This window comes from Sphaerodactylus townsendi, linkage group LG03 (assembly GCF_021028975.2).
Source record: "Sphaerodactylus townsendi isolate TG3544 linkage group LG03, MPM_Stown_v2.3, whole genome shotgun sequence".
In the NCBI taxonomy this organism is placed as follows: domain Eukaryota; kingdom Metazoa; phylum Chordata; class Lepidosauria; order Squamata; family Sphaerodactylidae; genus Sphaerodactylus; species Sphaerodactylus townsendi.
In genome coordinates this window covers 141,726,148-141,739,343 of record NC_059427.1, presented here as the reverse complement: position 1 = coordinate 141,739,343, position 13,196 = coordinate 141,726,148, and the positions used below count along the sequence as shown (strand labels likewise).

Here is a 13,196-nt window from a genome sequence, read left to right as displayed (position 1 = left end):
CTGACATTTTATTTTTTATTTTTATTTTATTTTATGATTTTACATTTTATGTTTTCATTACTACTGATTGTTTCCTGATTGCTTACTAGACCTATATGACAATCATTAAGTGCTGTACCTTATGATTCTTGACAAATGTATTTTTCTTTTATGTACACTGAGAGCATATGCACCAGAGACAAATTCCTTGTGTGTCCAATCACACTTGGCCAATAAAGATTCTATTCTATTCTATTCTATTCTATTCTATGCTGCAAAAGAAACAAATGAAAACAAAAAATTGGCCCCCAAAAATAGGTGGGATGAAAATGGTCTTCCCAATTATGCATGGAAATGGAAATAAACAAGGCCTATTCATATATTCCTACATGGGGATTCCAATTCTAGTGATGCTGCTGACAATTTTTAGATACCAATTTCTAATCCCTGATTAGACCTAAATTCTGAGAATTTCTTATGTATGGAGAATTTGGGAAGTGGTTAAGATTTCTAAAATGTAAAAACCCTTTAACAACGTTGTCCTCAGCAAAGCTACACCCATTAATTTTAATGGAGTTAGAAGGGTTTAACCGTGCTTAGGATGGCTCTACACGAATCATGAAGCAATAAATCTACTAGGGCACCTATGGAGGAGACAAATTGCACATTTCCATGGAGTTACATGAGAACACAGGTTCCTTACCTGGGGTTTTTATTGTTCAAGCTGAGGGCAATCTCATTAACAGCATGGGGATGTGACATGACCAAATTGAATCCGTACTGAAATGCAGAATGGGAAAGAAATATACAATAGTGTTACACGTAGCCGTGGTCGGAGACAGAAAGCAAGGGGGATGAAAGGGAAGAAGGGATAGGTCAGTGATGGCGAACCTTTTCGAGACCGAGTGCCCAAATTGCAACCCAAAACCCACTTAATTATCGCAAAGTGCTAACATGGCAATTTAACCTGAATACTGAGGTTTTAGTTTAGAAAAAACGGTTTGCTCCAAGGCACGCGTTACTCAGGAGTAAGCTTGGTGAAGCAACTGTGCAACACTTTGAATGGGTGAATCACGACCCTAGGAGGGTTTACTCAGAAGCAAAGCCAGCCTAGATATGTGTGTGTGTGTGGGGGGGTGATTTTCTGCTCCCCCTACATGACAAACTCTGTGCGCCTGTGCCCACAGAGAGGGCTCTGAGTGCCACCTCTGGCATGTGTGCCAGAGGTTCGCCACCACTGGGATAGGTTATACAAAAAGAGGGGTAAGAATTACAAAGAAGGAGCAGGGAGAAGGAAAAAAGAAAAGGCAGTGGGAATGGGATGCCCCCTTCTTGCCAGTTCCTTTTAAGTTTCCACTTGTTATTTATTAATAGCCATGATCCAGAAATATTTATCCAGACGCACTTTGAACTTAGGGTTTTCCACATAGGGTTTTTTTTTTTTGGCTCTGGCCTTGTACTCCTTTGGTTTCTCCCCTAATTTGTGCATGCATTTTTGTGCCTTTAGCTTTCATTTTGAGCTTTTTTTTCCTGTGGGGATTTCCCGATTCTTTTGAGATCCCTTTTAACATGATTTTTTTGGGAAGTTGAATTTTATTTGTGCATAATATTTCCGGGGGGCTTCTTCGTCCTGCCTATTCCTACCCACCTCCAGTCCACTGTTCAATGACTGGACAGTTGTGATCAAACCACCTCCATTTTCTTTTAAAAATGGCATTAAAATATCAATATAATATTAGAGTGTTGTAACCATAGGGTTAGGAGTTTCTCTGAATTCCCAGCTTTTGTTTTTTAAAAATATAAGTTTCTAGTCTCTTCTGTTGTAGAGATATAAGGAAAATGCACAACTCCATGAGGGAAGAATTATGAGAATTACTTTTTTTCAAATGTAAGTTAGAAATTCAGAAAACCTCCAAACCCTATTGTTACAACACTCCTGATATTTTAGTGCTGGTTTTTTAAATAGGAGAGTGATGATGACAGCACCCTCCCTTCAAAACTCTCACTATTGAAGGCATGTACAGAAGAAAATACTGACTCCACAAATGTGAAAATGCACAGGGAGGGCAGTTGTGCGGAAGAACCTTTCCTGAATCGATTCCAGTGCTTGTGGATCAACTCCCAAGAAAATCAGGAGTAACTTGAGTGTGCAGAAAACCCTTTTCTGTTTGAAAGAGTAGAGCGGGATTTGTTATTGTAATAATGAATCTAAAATTTTATTGTGCTTAAATCAATTCTGCAACAGAAGAAAAAATATATTTGAAAACATTTTCTGAACTGCAAGAAATACACACCTAATGTTCTCCAGCAAAGAGACGAATTAAGGTCATGTGCTGGATTTTTTGTCTTTAAATTAATCTTCACTGATTCGCCGTGCAAAATCAGTGTCACCTTGTCACCTTGAACGGTTTCCCTGGTCAGATATTAGTAATATAATGAAATAAAATTGACAGCTTATTAGATTTAAATGAGTATTACATTTAACTGCAAAGTAATATTTGTTGTATAACAAAGTAGGTATGTATTATATGTTTGCATGTGGATGGGATAATACTACACATTACAATGGGCTATACGCGTAGCCACCCAATGGGGTAAATAATACTCTGCAGGTACCATATCAGGTCAGGAAAATTTTGCTGGGGGGAAGGCTGTAGCCTTTTCTTCCTTCACACCATGGTACTGAGTCAAATTAGTGGCTCAGGCACTTGCACACTTGTACCTGACATTTGAGTCTCTGAGTCAGTTAAACTGGAGAAACCCATACATTATATATGAAAAAAAATCACAGTGTGTAGTTTGGTCCCTAGTTAATACAGATGAAGAAAAAGATTCACTTAGTAGAAGTATGGAGTAAAGAATCAAGGCTCAGCAGGCTTGTACTGGGGGGCAAACAGAGGTCTAGGTGGGGAAAGGAAGATATTAAATGTGCTAGAAAAAGGCTCTCTCTGCCAGTAGCTATGGCAGATTTCGCATGGGCCAAAAACCGGTGTGAAAATGGTGTGAAAACGGTGCAAACCCCTTCACACCATTTTAAACCACTTTACACCATTTTCACACCACTGTTTTTGGCCCATGAGGAATCTACCTATGACTTCTGACAGCTACTACTTCTGTGGACCTGCTGCCTAGTTCATAGGCTGCTGCGTGAATTACACCTAAATATCTCGCTAATGAGAGTGGATGAAGTGGTAAATGAATTTAGCACATTTAGATTTATTCATTTATTCATTAAAATATTGGGTTCAGGGCTCAATATTGGACATTTATATATTTCTTAATTAAAATATTGGCTCAAGGAGGCTTTTATGTGCCTGTGTGTATCCACTGGTTCTAAATTATTACTACTCACTCTAAGACATTTGAGAGAATATACATTTGACTTTTAAATCACTGTATATTAAACAGGGGTATCACTTGAAGGGAAAGCACATACTTTGCATGCAGAAACCCTGGGTTCCGCTCCCAGCATCTCCAGTTAAATTATCTGAGGTGGAAAATGCTAGCGCTCTTTTCTGCCCATGACCCCAGAGGGCTGGTGCCAGTCAGAATAGACAGCATTGAAATAGACAGACTGAAGATATAAGGTAGCATCATGAGAGACTAACATTTCTGCAGGCATAAGAACTTCTCCTTTCACCCAGGAACAGGATATTGGGGAGCATTTCAGACTGCTGTGGGAGGGGTGAAAATTATACTCCATGGGCAAAAATTCTTGTAACCACAGAAAAATCCCATATATCTGTTTGTTACACTGTTGTAGAATATAGGCAGAGGCATCCCAGATATGACAGGCAAGAAATATGTTCGAGTTACCTGATAGTTCATGATGGCCCGTAAACACAGGATGCACACATGAACATCATCTTTCTGGCTAACCAGCCTTGAGTTCTTCAGAGCTTTCCTGCTGGGAAGAGTGGTGTATCTGGCAAAAAGAAAGACCTGCATTTAGCAATAAGCAATGAAGCCCAAAAAGAATCTTGCCCCTTGCCAATGATGAGGTCATGGCCACAGCTAGGAACAGGAAAGGAGAGTTGTAATTAGAATCTCTGGCTTCTGTCAGAAGATTTGCTCAAGTCTTCTTGCAAAAGAAAGACTGAATTGATACTTCTCATTTTGATTCTTAACATCAGTTCAAAGAGTCTGCCCGCTTTTTGAGAGAGAACTTTATTTCAGGCTTTTGCTATCAGTTTCATTTTCAGACGCTGGGTTTCAACAGTGGAGAATGAGGAAAAATTAAAGTGAAACAATTAAAAAGTGAAGCAGAAGAAAGATTTGTTGGTAGAAAACATAAACTATTTTCTGCACAAAATTGTATTTTTCCAGTGTTGATTGCCAAAAAACCTTCGACGCTACACAGATGGCTGAGTGTTGGAGAGCCAAGGGCTGAAAAGCTCAAAGGGTTGAGTATAGAAAAGGGGGTTCTGTTCCCACAGAATATCTACAAGGGCTGTATGGATAGCCCTCACATAACCTTCAAAAGGCCTAATTCTAATTGGTCAAGGTGGTTGCCCGTCATGTTACTGAACCCTTAACCAAAATCAGGGAGCCTCGTTTATAGACCCCATATCCCCCTTGATAATTTGGAAGCCACAGATTGGGAACCAAAGAACAAGACAAGGGAAAGAAAAAGTTCACCTGAGCCAGAGATAGAACTTTGCATTGTATCTCCTGATTCCCTGAGGCTACAACTTCACCATAACTGATTCTGAGGCTGTGGGCAATAGTTTTTCAAGTGTGTTGAAAGTGGTATGATAAGAGACATCATTGAACACACCTTTTCTCTTTGTCACATTATTGGCTCTGGCTAAGCAGGGTTTGCAGGGTTTTTAAATAGTATAAAATCTGCAAAATCTGTTGGATCAGGGATGACAGCCGGCAAGCTTTCTTTCAAAATCACCTTGAAAACTATGAAAAAAGTATTGTCTAAGCCCAGCTTTTCAAGAGTATTTGTAATGCATAACTATTCTATTGGAACAGCAAATACAGCCATTTCAGAGTATATATGTACATAAGAGTCATCAGGTTGCAGTGGAATGATCAGTCCAAAAAGATCGTAGTCAAAGTGGGTTTGTCCAGCATGTTCAGAGGAAGGTGAGAATTTTCGAACCCACACTGGCAACTTTTCCCTCCACACCAGTGAGGAAGCGAGGGGAAACAGCGCCTGGGACATGAACTGCCCCGTGCACCCCCGCCCCAACACATGACTGCAATGGTGACGCCCAGGGTGAGCCACCCCAAATGTCCCCATTGCATCTCCGCCTCTGCTCCACACACACCATGGGCAAAAAATATATGAATCAACAGTAGCTATATAGCTATAGAATCATTACATTATAGGAATCTACCCAATACTAATTTCTTTTAAAAGCTGCCCAAAAGCCAGTGGCAACAGGTGGGAGCAATAATGGGTGAAAAAGGAAATGGAAAAGCACAGGGAATATCACCATAAGTTGCCTTGAGTCTGTTCTCCCTGGGAAAGGATGTGATATAAATAAAATCAAATGAATAAGGTTGCTCCGTTGCGGCTGTGAACGCATTTACAGCAGAAATGAGGGAAAACAGGGAGCCAGACCTGGAAGCGATCCAGATCTTGTAATTACTGCCACCACAAGTCCGAATAATCTGTCACTCAGGCACAGATTCAGCTACTCAAAGACCTGCCCTCCCCCCCATTTGCCACCAGCTGTGTCTCGGTCACATGGGTCTTCATCTGCCCACCTTTTCACATCCACATGCATGTAGACCCCCATCCAGAACGGACATGTACAAAACTTCGTTACAGTAGAAATACTTACCCAAGTGACAAGGACAGAGAAAGAGATAGGACAGGAGACCCAGCAAAGACAGGCAAAACAGAGCGCGGCAAAAGATAAGGCCAGGAGCGGAGAAGAGACATGGCCAGCTACCACCAAAGGAGCATCTAGAGGGAAGTATGGGAGGAGGGGAGAAGAGATCAGCACCCAGAATCCCCTAGAGCAGAGGTGGTCAACCTATGGCGCTCCAGATTTCATGGACCACAATTCCCATCAGCCCCTGGTGCTCCAGATGTTCATGGACTACAATTCCCATCAGCCCAACCAATTGGCCAGGCTGACAGGGGCTGATGGGAACTGTAATCCATGAACATCTGGAGCACCATAGGTTGGCCATCCCTGCCCTAGAGGGCAGAAAGCAGGGAAGGCTTGTTATTAGGGTCAAAGTCAGAGCTAAAAAGGAGTACACTCCAGTGGAGCAGAGCTGGGGCAACAGTACATACCGGAGGGCAGACTGGCGCGCAGAGCGAGCAAGGCTGTTGGCGTAGGGAGCAGATAAGGCACTGGGATGCTGCAGATCCTCTATGGACCTGCTCCAGGATTTCAGCTTCTCTAGCGCTCCATCCTCACCACTTTCCAGACCCTCAAAATCAAACCTGGAAGGCAGAGAGTGGACACACACCATACACACAGAGAAGCTTCAGGGCAAAAGCTGCACAGACGGCTCAAGCGCTAGATTTGCGAGGCTACTGCAGACCACAAGCCAGCAGCGCAGAACGCAATGAGGCACCCACGTACACTATGCACTTTTGCTGCATTTGCAGGATATGAGCCCAAATTGGATCCAGTGGAGGATTTCACCCACGAGGAAGTAGGGGGTGCAATTGTCACCAATTCCACCATCCCACTGTACACCCTGACTCCTCTGTCATGCTGTCCCTGGGTGTCCCTTTCCTTCATGAGCAGCATTTTGGAGGGCATTGTGGGCTACAGGAAGGGAGGTGAGAAAGTTGTGCATCACTGATATAAATCCCTCCATCAGCAGAAGCTACCACTGAATCCAAGTCATAGTGAGTTCCTTGTTAAAGGGGAGCTGCCTTTCCTATGTGGCAAGTTTCTCACCAATAATTCTTTCTTTGTATGTGGTGAAATACATGTAGGCAGCAGAACATGAATATGACAGGATAAATAGTGGTAAGTTTAAGAAAGCACATCCCAATCTCTCCTAGTAAAAACTGGGTTAGAATGGAAAACACACTCCATGTCAGCAGCAGGCTGTGCCACAGACAGATGGTTCTGATCAAAGAGACATGATATGTAAAAAGCATTCCTCATACACTGGACCTGTAGGATTCAACTAGTTCATAAGCAGCTTAGGTAGGTGCCTAAAAGAAATCAAAACTTGTTTCTGCACGACAAAATTATACCTGTGTACCACTGGGTTTTTTAAACCTGGGTCTATTTTATCCCGGTTTCTCCCTCTGCATGGCTGCCCATTTCCTTCCAGGAGCCCAGTTAGGACCAGGAGGTAATGATCCAGTTTGTTCTGCATGAGCCCAGGTCTTTTGTATTTACACTGCAAGTGCATTCCTCTTAATTGGTAGACCCAGAGCAGTGAGGTGGGAAAAAGAAACCGGTTCTGCTCCCATAGTGTTTGCACAGCAGGAATATTTGAAAAGAATCCCCAATTTGACAATTTTTAAAAATCCCAGGCTAAGGGAAATAGCGCAGGGAAACACCAGGGCAGGCCAGCTTTAGCACTGGGAACCATGTGGAAAACTTGCATGAACTGGGACATTTCACGTGCCCATCCTGGGATATTTGGACTGGGCAGAAACGGCCAAATAGAAGCAAGAACAAAGCTAAGAAACAAAGGCAGTAAGGTCTCCTGAGAAGTTCCCACTTTAATGAAGGTCACCCAAAATGTGGGCCAAAACCAAACATTTTCTTCTTTTGACGTGTTTCTCTCATCTTATGTTTCTATTAAACGTACATAAATTTAAACCAGCAGATAATCAATTAACACAGTTGCTAATTAATTAATAGGAGAAATTTCTCAAGCAGTTGAGTTGAGACTGAGGAGTGTGCTTATTTATTTCTCAAAACCATTCAGAGCTGTACATATCAAATATTGGCTTTACTTCTAATTCTTAGGGACAATAAAGGAGTTTCATGGTTCACAGACTGTAAGTACTCGACTTCAATGTCTTCTTAAAGTACACTTGGGAACCAAGATGGAAAACATCAGTCCCTGAAATTGCCACTTGCCATGAAATCTCGGGGCTGGTCTGTCTGGTATCAATCCCAAGAATCTTCTGCTCTTGCTTGGGCAACAGAGCATTAATTTCTACTTGCTATATTTCAGACTCCAGCTTCCATCACTGAACTCACGAACCCAACTAAGAAAATAAACACCCGGTATAGACTGGAGTATGACCACAAGGGTTTTGGCTCTGTACTGTAAATTGTAAGTCATGTTACACATTCTTTGATATCCTCAGAAAAACACCTATGGATTTCAGAAATATGCAAGTTACTTTCCATGAAACTACTCCATTAATCAACAATACACCAGATAATTGATTGACTGAAAATCCTTAATTAGCATTCTTGTCTCATTGCAGGGGAAGAGCGAGGGGGAACAGCACTCAGGTCACATGTGCACCCTGCGCCCCTGCCACACCCCAGAACACTCCCACCACGCCTACGTGCCTTTGTGCTACCGGGGCGTTCCACCCCATTGGCGCTACACCACTGTTTCATTGAATAATCACAGTCAGCCTGAAACAACCGCTTGGATCTGAACCATCTACCCCCACCCACAATTAAGCCAACTCCCTAACAGGTCCATTTTTGTGATTCTAACAAGCAGATTTTCCCTCCCAACAAGGTGATGACTATCAGATGAACTGAAACAAAGAGGTCAAAGTGCAATAGTTAAAAGGTAAGGAAGCCTCAGAGCTGTGAAAAGATCTTGGAATGTAAAATGTTAGAAACAGGAATTCTTCTTTTCACCTGAAAATTTGAATGAGGTAAAACCCCTCCCCCACATAAGACCAAGCTCTGCATAATCACCAGAGAGCAGAACATGTCAAGCCACACCAACTTGCATTAAAACAAACTATAATGACTAGTATCATTCTTTGAGATTCACGTAGGCCCATTATGCACTTATGTATTTCCTGCTTCAAACAGCCTTTTGCTTCGGATCAGATTTTTAACCACAGAGTAGTTCCAATATATGGTTTGGATTACACTGTCCCTTATGCAACTGCTCTGACCGCAGTTTTTAAAGGGGAAGCCCCGCGTTTTCCAGGTGAGGGCAAAACCCACCTTTTTTTTCACTTCACAGGGAAGGCAAAGTAAATGTGCATGCAATGCCTCCTTCGGGTTTTTTCCTCCCTCCCCTCTCCTCCTTTCCCCCACCCATAACAGTGTTCTCCTACACTTGTGTCATCCACTCTCCTCCGCTTTTTTGGCCAGCCCTCTCCTCATCTCCTCCAACTTTCATTTTTTTCTGCTCTCTGGTTGAGTGGGTAAATTTTATTTTATTATTATTTTTCTTTTATCTTGACATATTAATAACGTTGATGTATTAATAATGTGAAAAATGTGCCAAATATCTGTGAACTGCAACTGTAAGACCTCTGTTTGTCAGGGGATCCGTGCTGGCTTCAGCCAGCCCTGGAGAGCTCGTTGCCCGGCATGCCTGCCCAACTTGGATGGGAATCCCACCAATCTTGGAATCCTTTGTTCAACTAGCAACCATCAGTGGATCACTACATAAATACTACATGAATGCTTATTTTCCAAAATCTACTTTGATTGGGAGTTTCTGCCATTTGTGGGGTATTGCCAGCCCTCCTGGCAGAACAGGTCAAATCCTAGCTGGGTTTCCCTATGCTTGTTTCTGATCAATGTAGTTTCCCAATAGAAAAAAAACCATTATAGTGCATCTGGGGGAAGTGTTTTTGCTACCTTCTTCATCCATACCGTAAAATCCATTGTTTCTCACTGGCAGTAACATTGATGTATCAATATATCAATGCATCAATATATTATTGTTACATTCCTTTGAAATATGTTTAATTTGTGTATTCCTCCCTGCAAAAAAGCAGGCTTTAGTCAAGGAGCAATAGATGTAGTATGAGGGGTGAAATAAGAGCTCATAAGTGGCAGGACACTAATCCATGCAGGTGTGATACAACTTCCCCATGCTAATTCCCCATGCAAATTTTGTGGACGTGGAAACACCCACAGGCAATGTGTCATGGCAACAGCAAGGAAATGTGTTACTCCTGCGCCGAGCAAGAAAAATTCTGAAGAGGTGGGGATGAGAGTGTGAAATATGGGCTACTTGCCCCGCATGAAAGGCAGGTGAATTTCCTGCTGACAAAGGATGGAATAAGACATGGGTGCATAATTAGTGCATAGTCTCAGCCCCCAAGATGCAACTGGAAAGCACATGATAAATGGCAACTTTGCTGCTGCTGAGCAGCTCTGGCCCCTTCTGTTCCAGGATGGAGTTCCAGGATAAGAAGACTTGAGACAGAAGTGCAGTAAATAAAAACAAATAAGCACAGCTCTAGTACTGCACCAGACTCCAATCCTACACAAAGATGAGGTAGAGTGAAGAGGAGGCAGGAAGGTCTAGGGTACGTTGAATGATATGCAGACACTTACATCACTGCACACTGAGCAAAGGAGAGGTAATCCACGAGTACATCAAGGCCTTTGTTTTCATCATTGAGAAACTCACGCACCCACCTGCAAATGAAAAAGACAAGAATGTGCTTTATTACCCAAAGGCAACCCTCACTCCCCCCTGTACATCATTTGAAATTTATACTGTTGCTTTTTGAGGCCTGTTCTCAAACTCAGCATCCTTTCCCTCCTCATCCCCAGTCTCTAGACAGCTCAGCAGAGCTGGCCGAACACCAAGACCAGCAAAACCAGACTCAACAGTGAAATGGGGCAGGGGGAGGAAAGGGGAGTAATAACTCCTTTAAGATTAAATTATACATTACACTGGGAGCCGGTGATCAGATCTCCCAATAGTAGCAATAAGAAACACTGGGGGCAGGAGAAAGTTTAACCCTTTCCCCTGCCATTTCCATAACAGAATTATCTAGCTAGCTATAAGTCTCAGTATGGAGAAAAAAAATCATTATATTGTATCTGACTCCCCTTACTGGAATTCATAGGAGCTGCAGGACAGGATAATCTCTATACAGGAAACAGCACAGGAAGAGTTAACCTCCTTGGCACCAGCATTATATATGTCCCGATTCAAACTGGGGGAGGAGGGTTTTTTTATCCTTACTATTGGAAGACCTGATCATGGATTAGCCAATCCAACAAGCACTTTGACTCTCAAACTGTGGCACAGCCTTAAAAGATGTCATGCTGCATACAAGATACACAGCATTCCCAATCTACCCACACTTCATACAGCATTGCTCAAACTCAGTTAATTTCCAAGACTGTGTTCCATCTGGGGCTCTGTGCTTTTGGACAGACATGAGCAAACTGGATGGGGTTCAGAGGACAGAGGACAGAGATAATAAATTCAGAGGGAAGTCAGTCTTGGCCCACCCAATGTGTGTGTGTGGGGAGATTGCGGCATCCCCAGATGCATGTAAATAAAGCAACTGGCAGGGCTTTATCTTTCAGTGTCAGAACAGGGAGGATTTCACGAAGGGCCTCAGTAGCTCTCTGTAAGAATTTGCTAGTTTCTCCACCACCCCCCGTCCCTTCTGCAAGCAAGGATAAAACGGTGTGTGTGTGTGTGTGTGTGTGTGTGTGTGTGTGTGTGTGTGTGTGTGAGAGAGAGAGAGAGAGAGAGAGAGAGAGAGAGAGAGAGAGAGAGAGAATATGAGATGATCCAACAAGATTCTATTCTGCGTGGAGAGAATCTGCTAAATTCACAGGAGATAATTGTACAGCTGTGGTACGTTTACGTACGTGGGCCTGTCCTGAACAACAACTACCTCATAAGCAGGAGGACACTGTGTGACTATGAGGCTGGTTGTTCAGTGTGCATTATTTCCAGATGCAGTTAAGGCTGAATGTAATTTAGTTAATCAATCATTTGGAGGCCGAAACTGTGCATTTGTTCGTTTTCTTTCTCACCCCCCCCCCCCAACATTCTCTGTGGGACAGGGGAACAACACGCCCACCCATTTCCTGCCTGTCTGTATTCCAGTTTCCACCCCCCAGTATGTTTCCTGTCTGACTCCAGTGGCTGCTATTTTAGGGCACTAAACACATTTTGCCAGAGGTTAAAGGGCAGGAGGTAGAAGCAGAAGCTGCTGGAGTCAAATCCAATCATAGTTCTGGTTAGGTACAAGAACAGGAATTGTGGTTGTGTGTGACTTCCTCTGCATTAGTTGATTTCCATGTAAATGGGTATAGATTCTTCATAAGTGTTTTAAACATGCTTTAGGTGTAAAAATGTTTGTGCCTGTACTCTAACCTTAGCTCAATAGCAGAACACTGAGTTTGCATGCAAAAAGCCCTAAACTCAATCTCTGTTATCTTCAAGTAAAGGATCAGGAACGATGTCAGTCTTCAGAGCCGCTTCTAGCCAGCATAGACAGTACTGGGACAGATGATGCAATTGTCTGACATTATGGTAAGAGCCTGTGTCTAATTTTGCAGGACATGGATATGGGGTGGGCACACAGATACATATATATGAGAGTGGCATATAGTATCATAGGGATGGAAGAAACCAAATGGTCCTGCCACTAAGGTATCACAATCTAAAATTCAGTCCGCAAAATCCAGGCCACTTTTTGCTTCAAGCAGAAACCAGGAGCAAACATGGTGCCTGCAGTGATCAGCTGTAGTGAAAATATAGCTCCATATGACTCTGAAGTGACCCATGACTCTGTGTGTTTGTCCATGCCTGTTAAAGGCATAGAAAAGTATATAGCAGCTGCTGAATGAGCCTCTGATGCCTCAACACTGTTAGTGGTTCTCACATCTATTCGTTCTCCAGTTCAGGATTCAGCTAATCTAGCAAGGCTGTTCTTTTCAGAAAAACAAAACTAAGGCCCATAAAGCCAGAGGGACTTTTCTCAAGGGCAGGAGGACTGTTTACAGCAGATAAGGGACTATTCCACATGCACAACTTGTGCCTGATTTTCTTGGCAGTTGATATGCAAGCATTTAAACTATGTATTAACTGGAGCTATTTTAAATAATATGTGTAGCAAACCATTTTCAACAAGTAGTAACCATCATCATATACAGTCTCCCTACAGAAAAGGCAGCACAAGTGGCTCCCCACCACCACCGCTGAGGAAGTCTGAGGTGGAGGGGAGGGGAAAGGCCGGAGGGATGTGTGGAATCAACTGAGGAGGTTGGATGTGGGCGTGGGAGGGGGGTGTCAACGGGCAGTGAAGAAAAACCCGTATGGACTATTTCTGCGCATTGAGTGAAGCCAATTGACATTTG

The 13,196-nt window shown here is 42.9% G+C and overlaps 1 protein-coding gene across 3 annotated transcripts in view; it reads right to left on the bottom strand.

The window, feature by feature from the left end:
- The window catches only part of FMNL3 (formin like 3), a 112,139-nt gene that overhangs the window by 33,036 nt on the left and 65,907 nt on the right, over positions 1-13,196 (bottom strand). For all 3 annotated transcript variants that reach the window (XM_048492234.1, XM_048492232.1, XM_048492233.1), the window contains exons 5-8: positions 10,419-10,502; positions 6,239-6,391; positions 3,796-3,904; positions 683-759 (exon numbers count right to left, since the gene is read on the bottom strand). In XM_048492234.1, the coding sequence (XP_048348191.1) occupies positions 683-759; positions 3,796-3,904; positions 6,239-6,391; positions 10,419-10,502 (423 nt within the window). The remainder of the gene's footprint in view (positions 1-682; positions 760-3,795; positions 3,905-6,238; positions 6,392-10,418; positions 10,503-13,196) is intronic.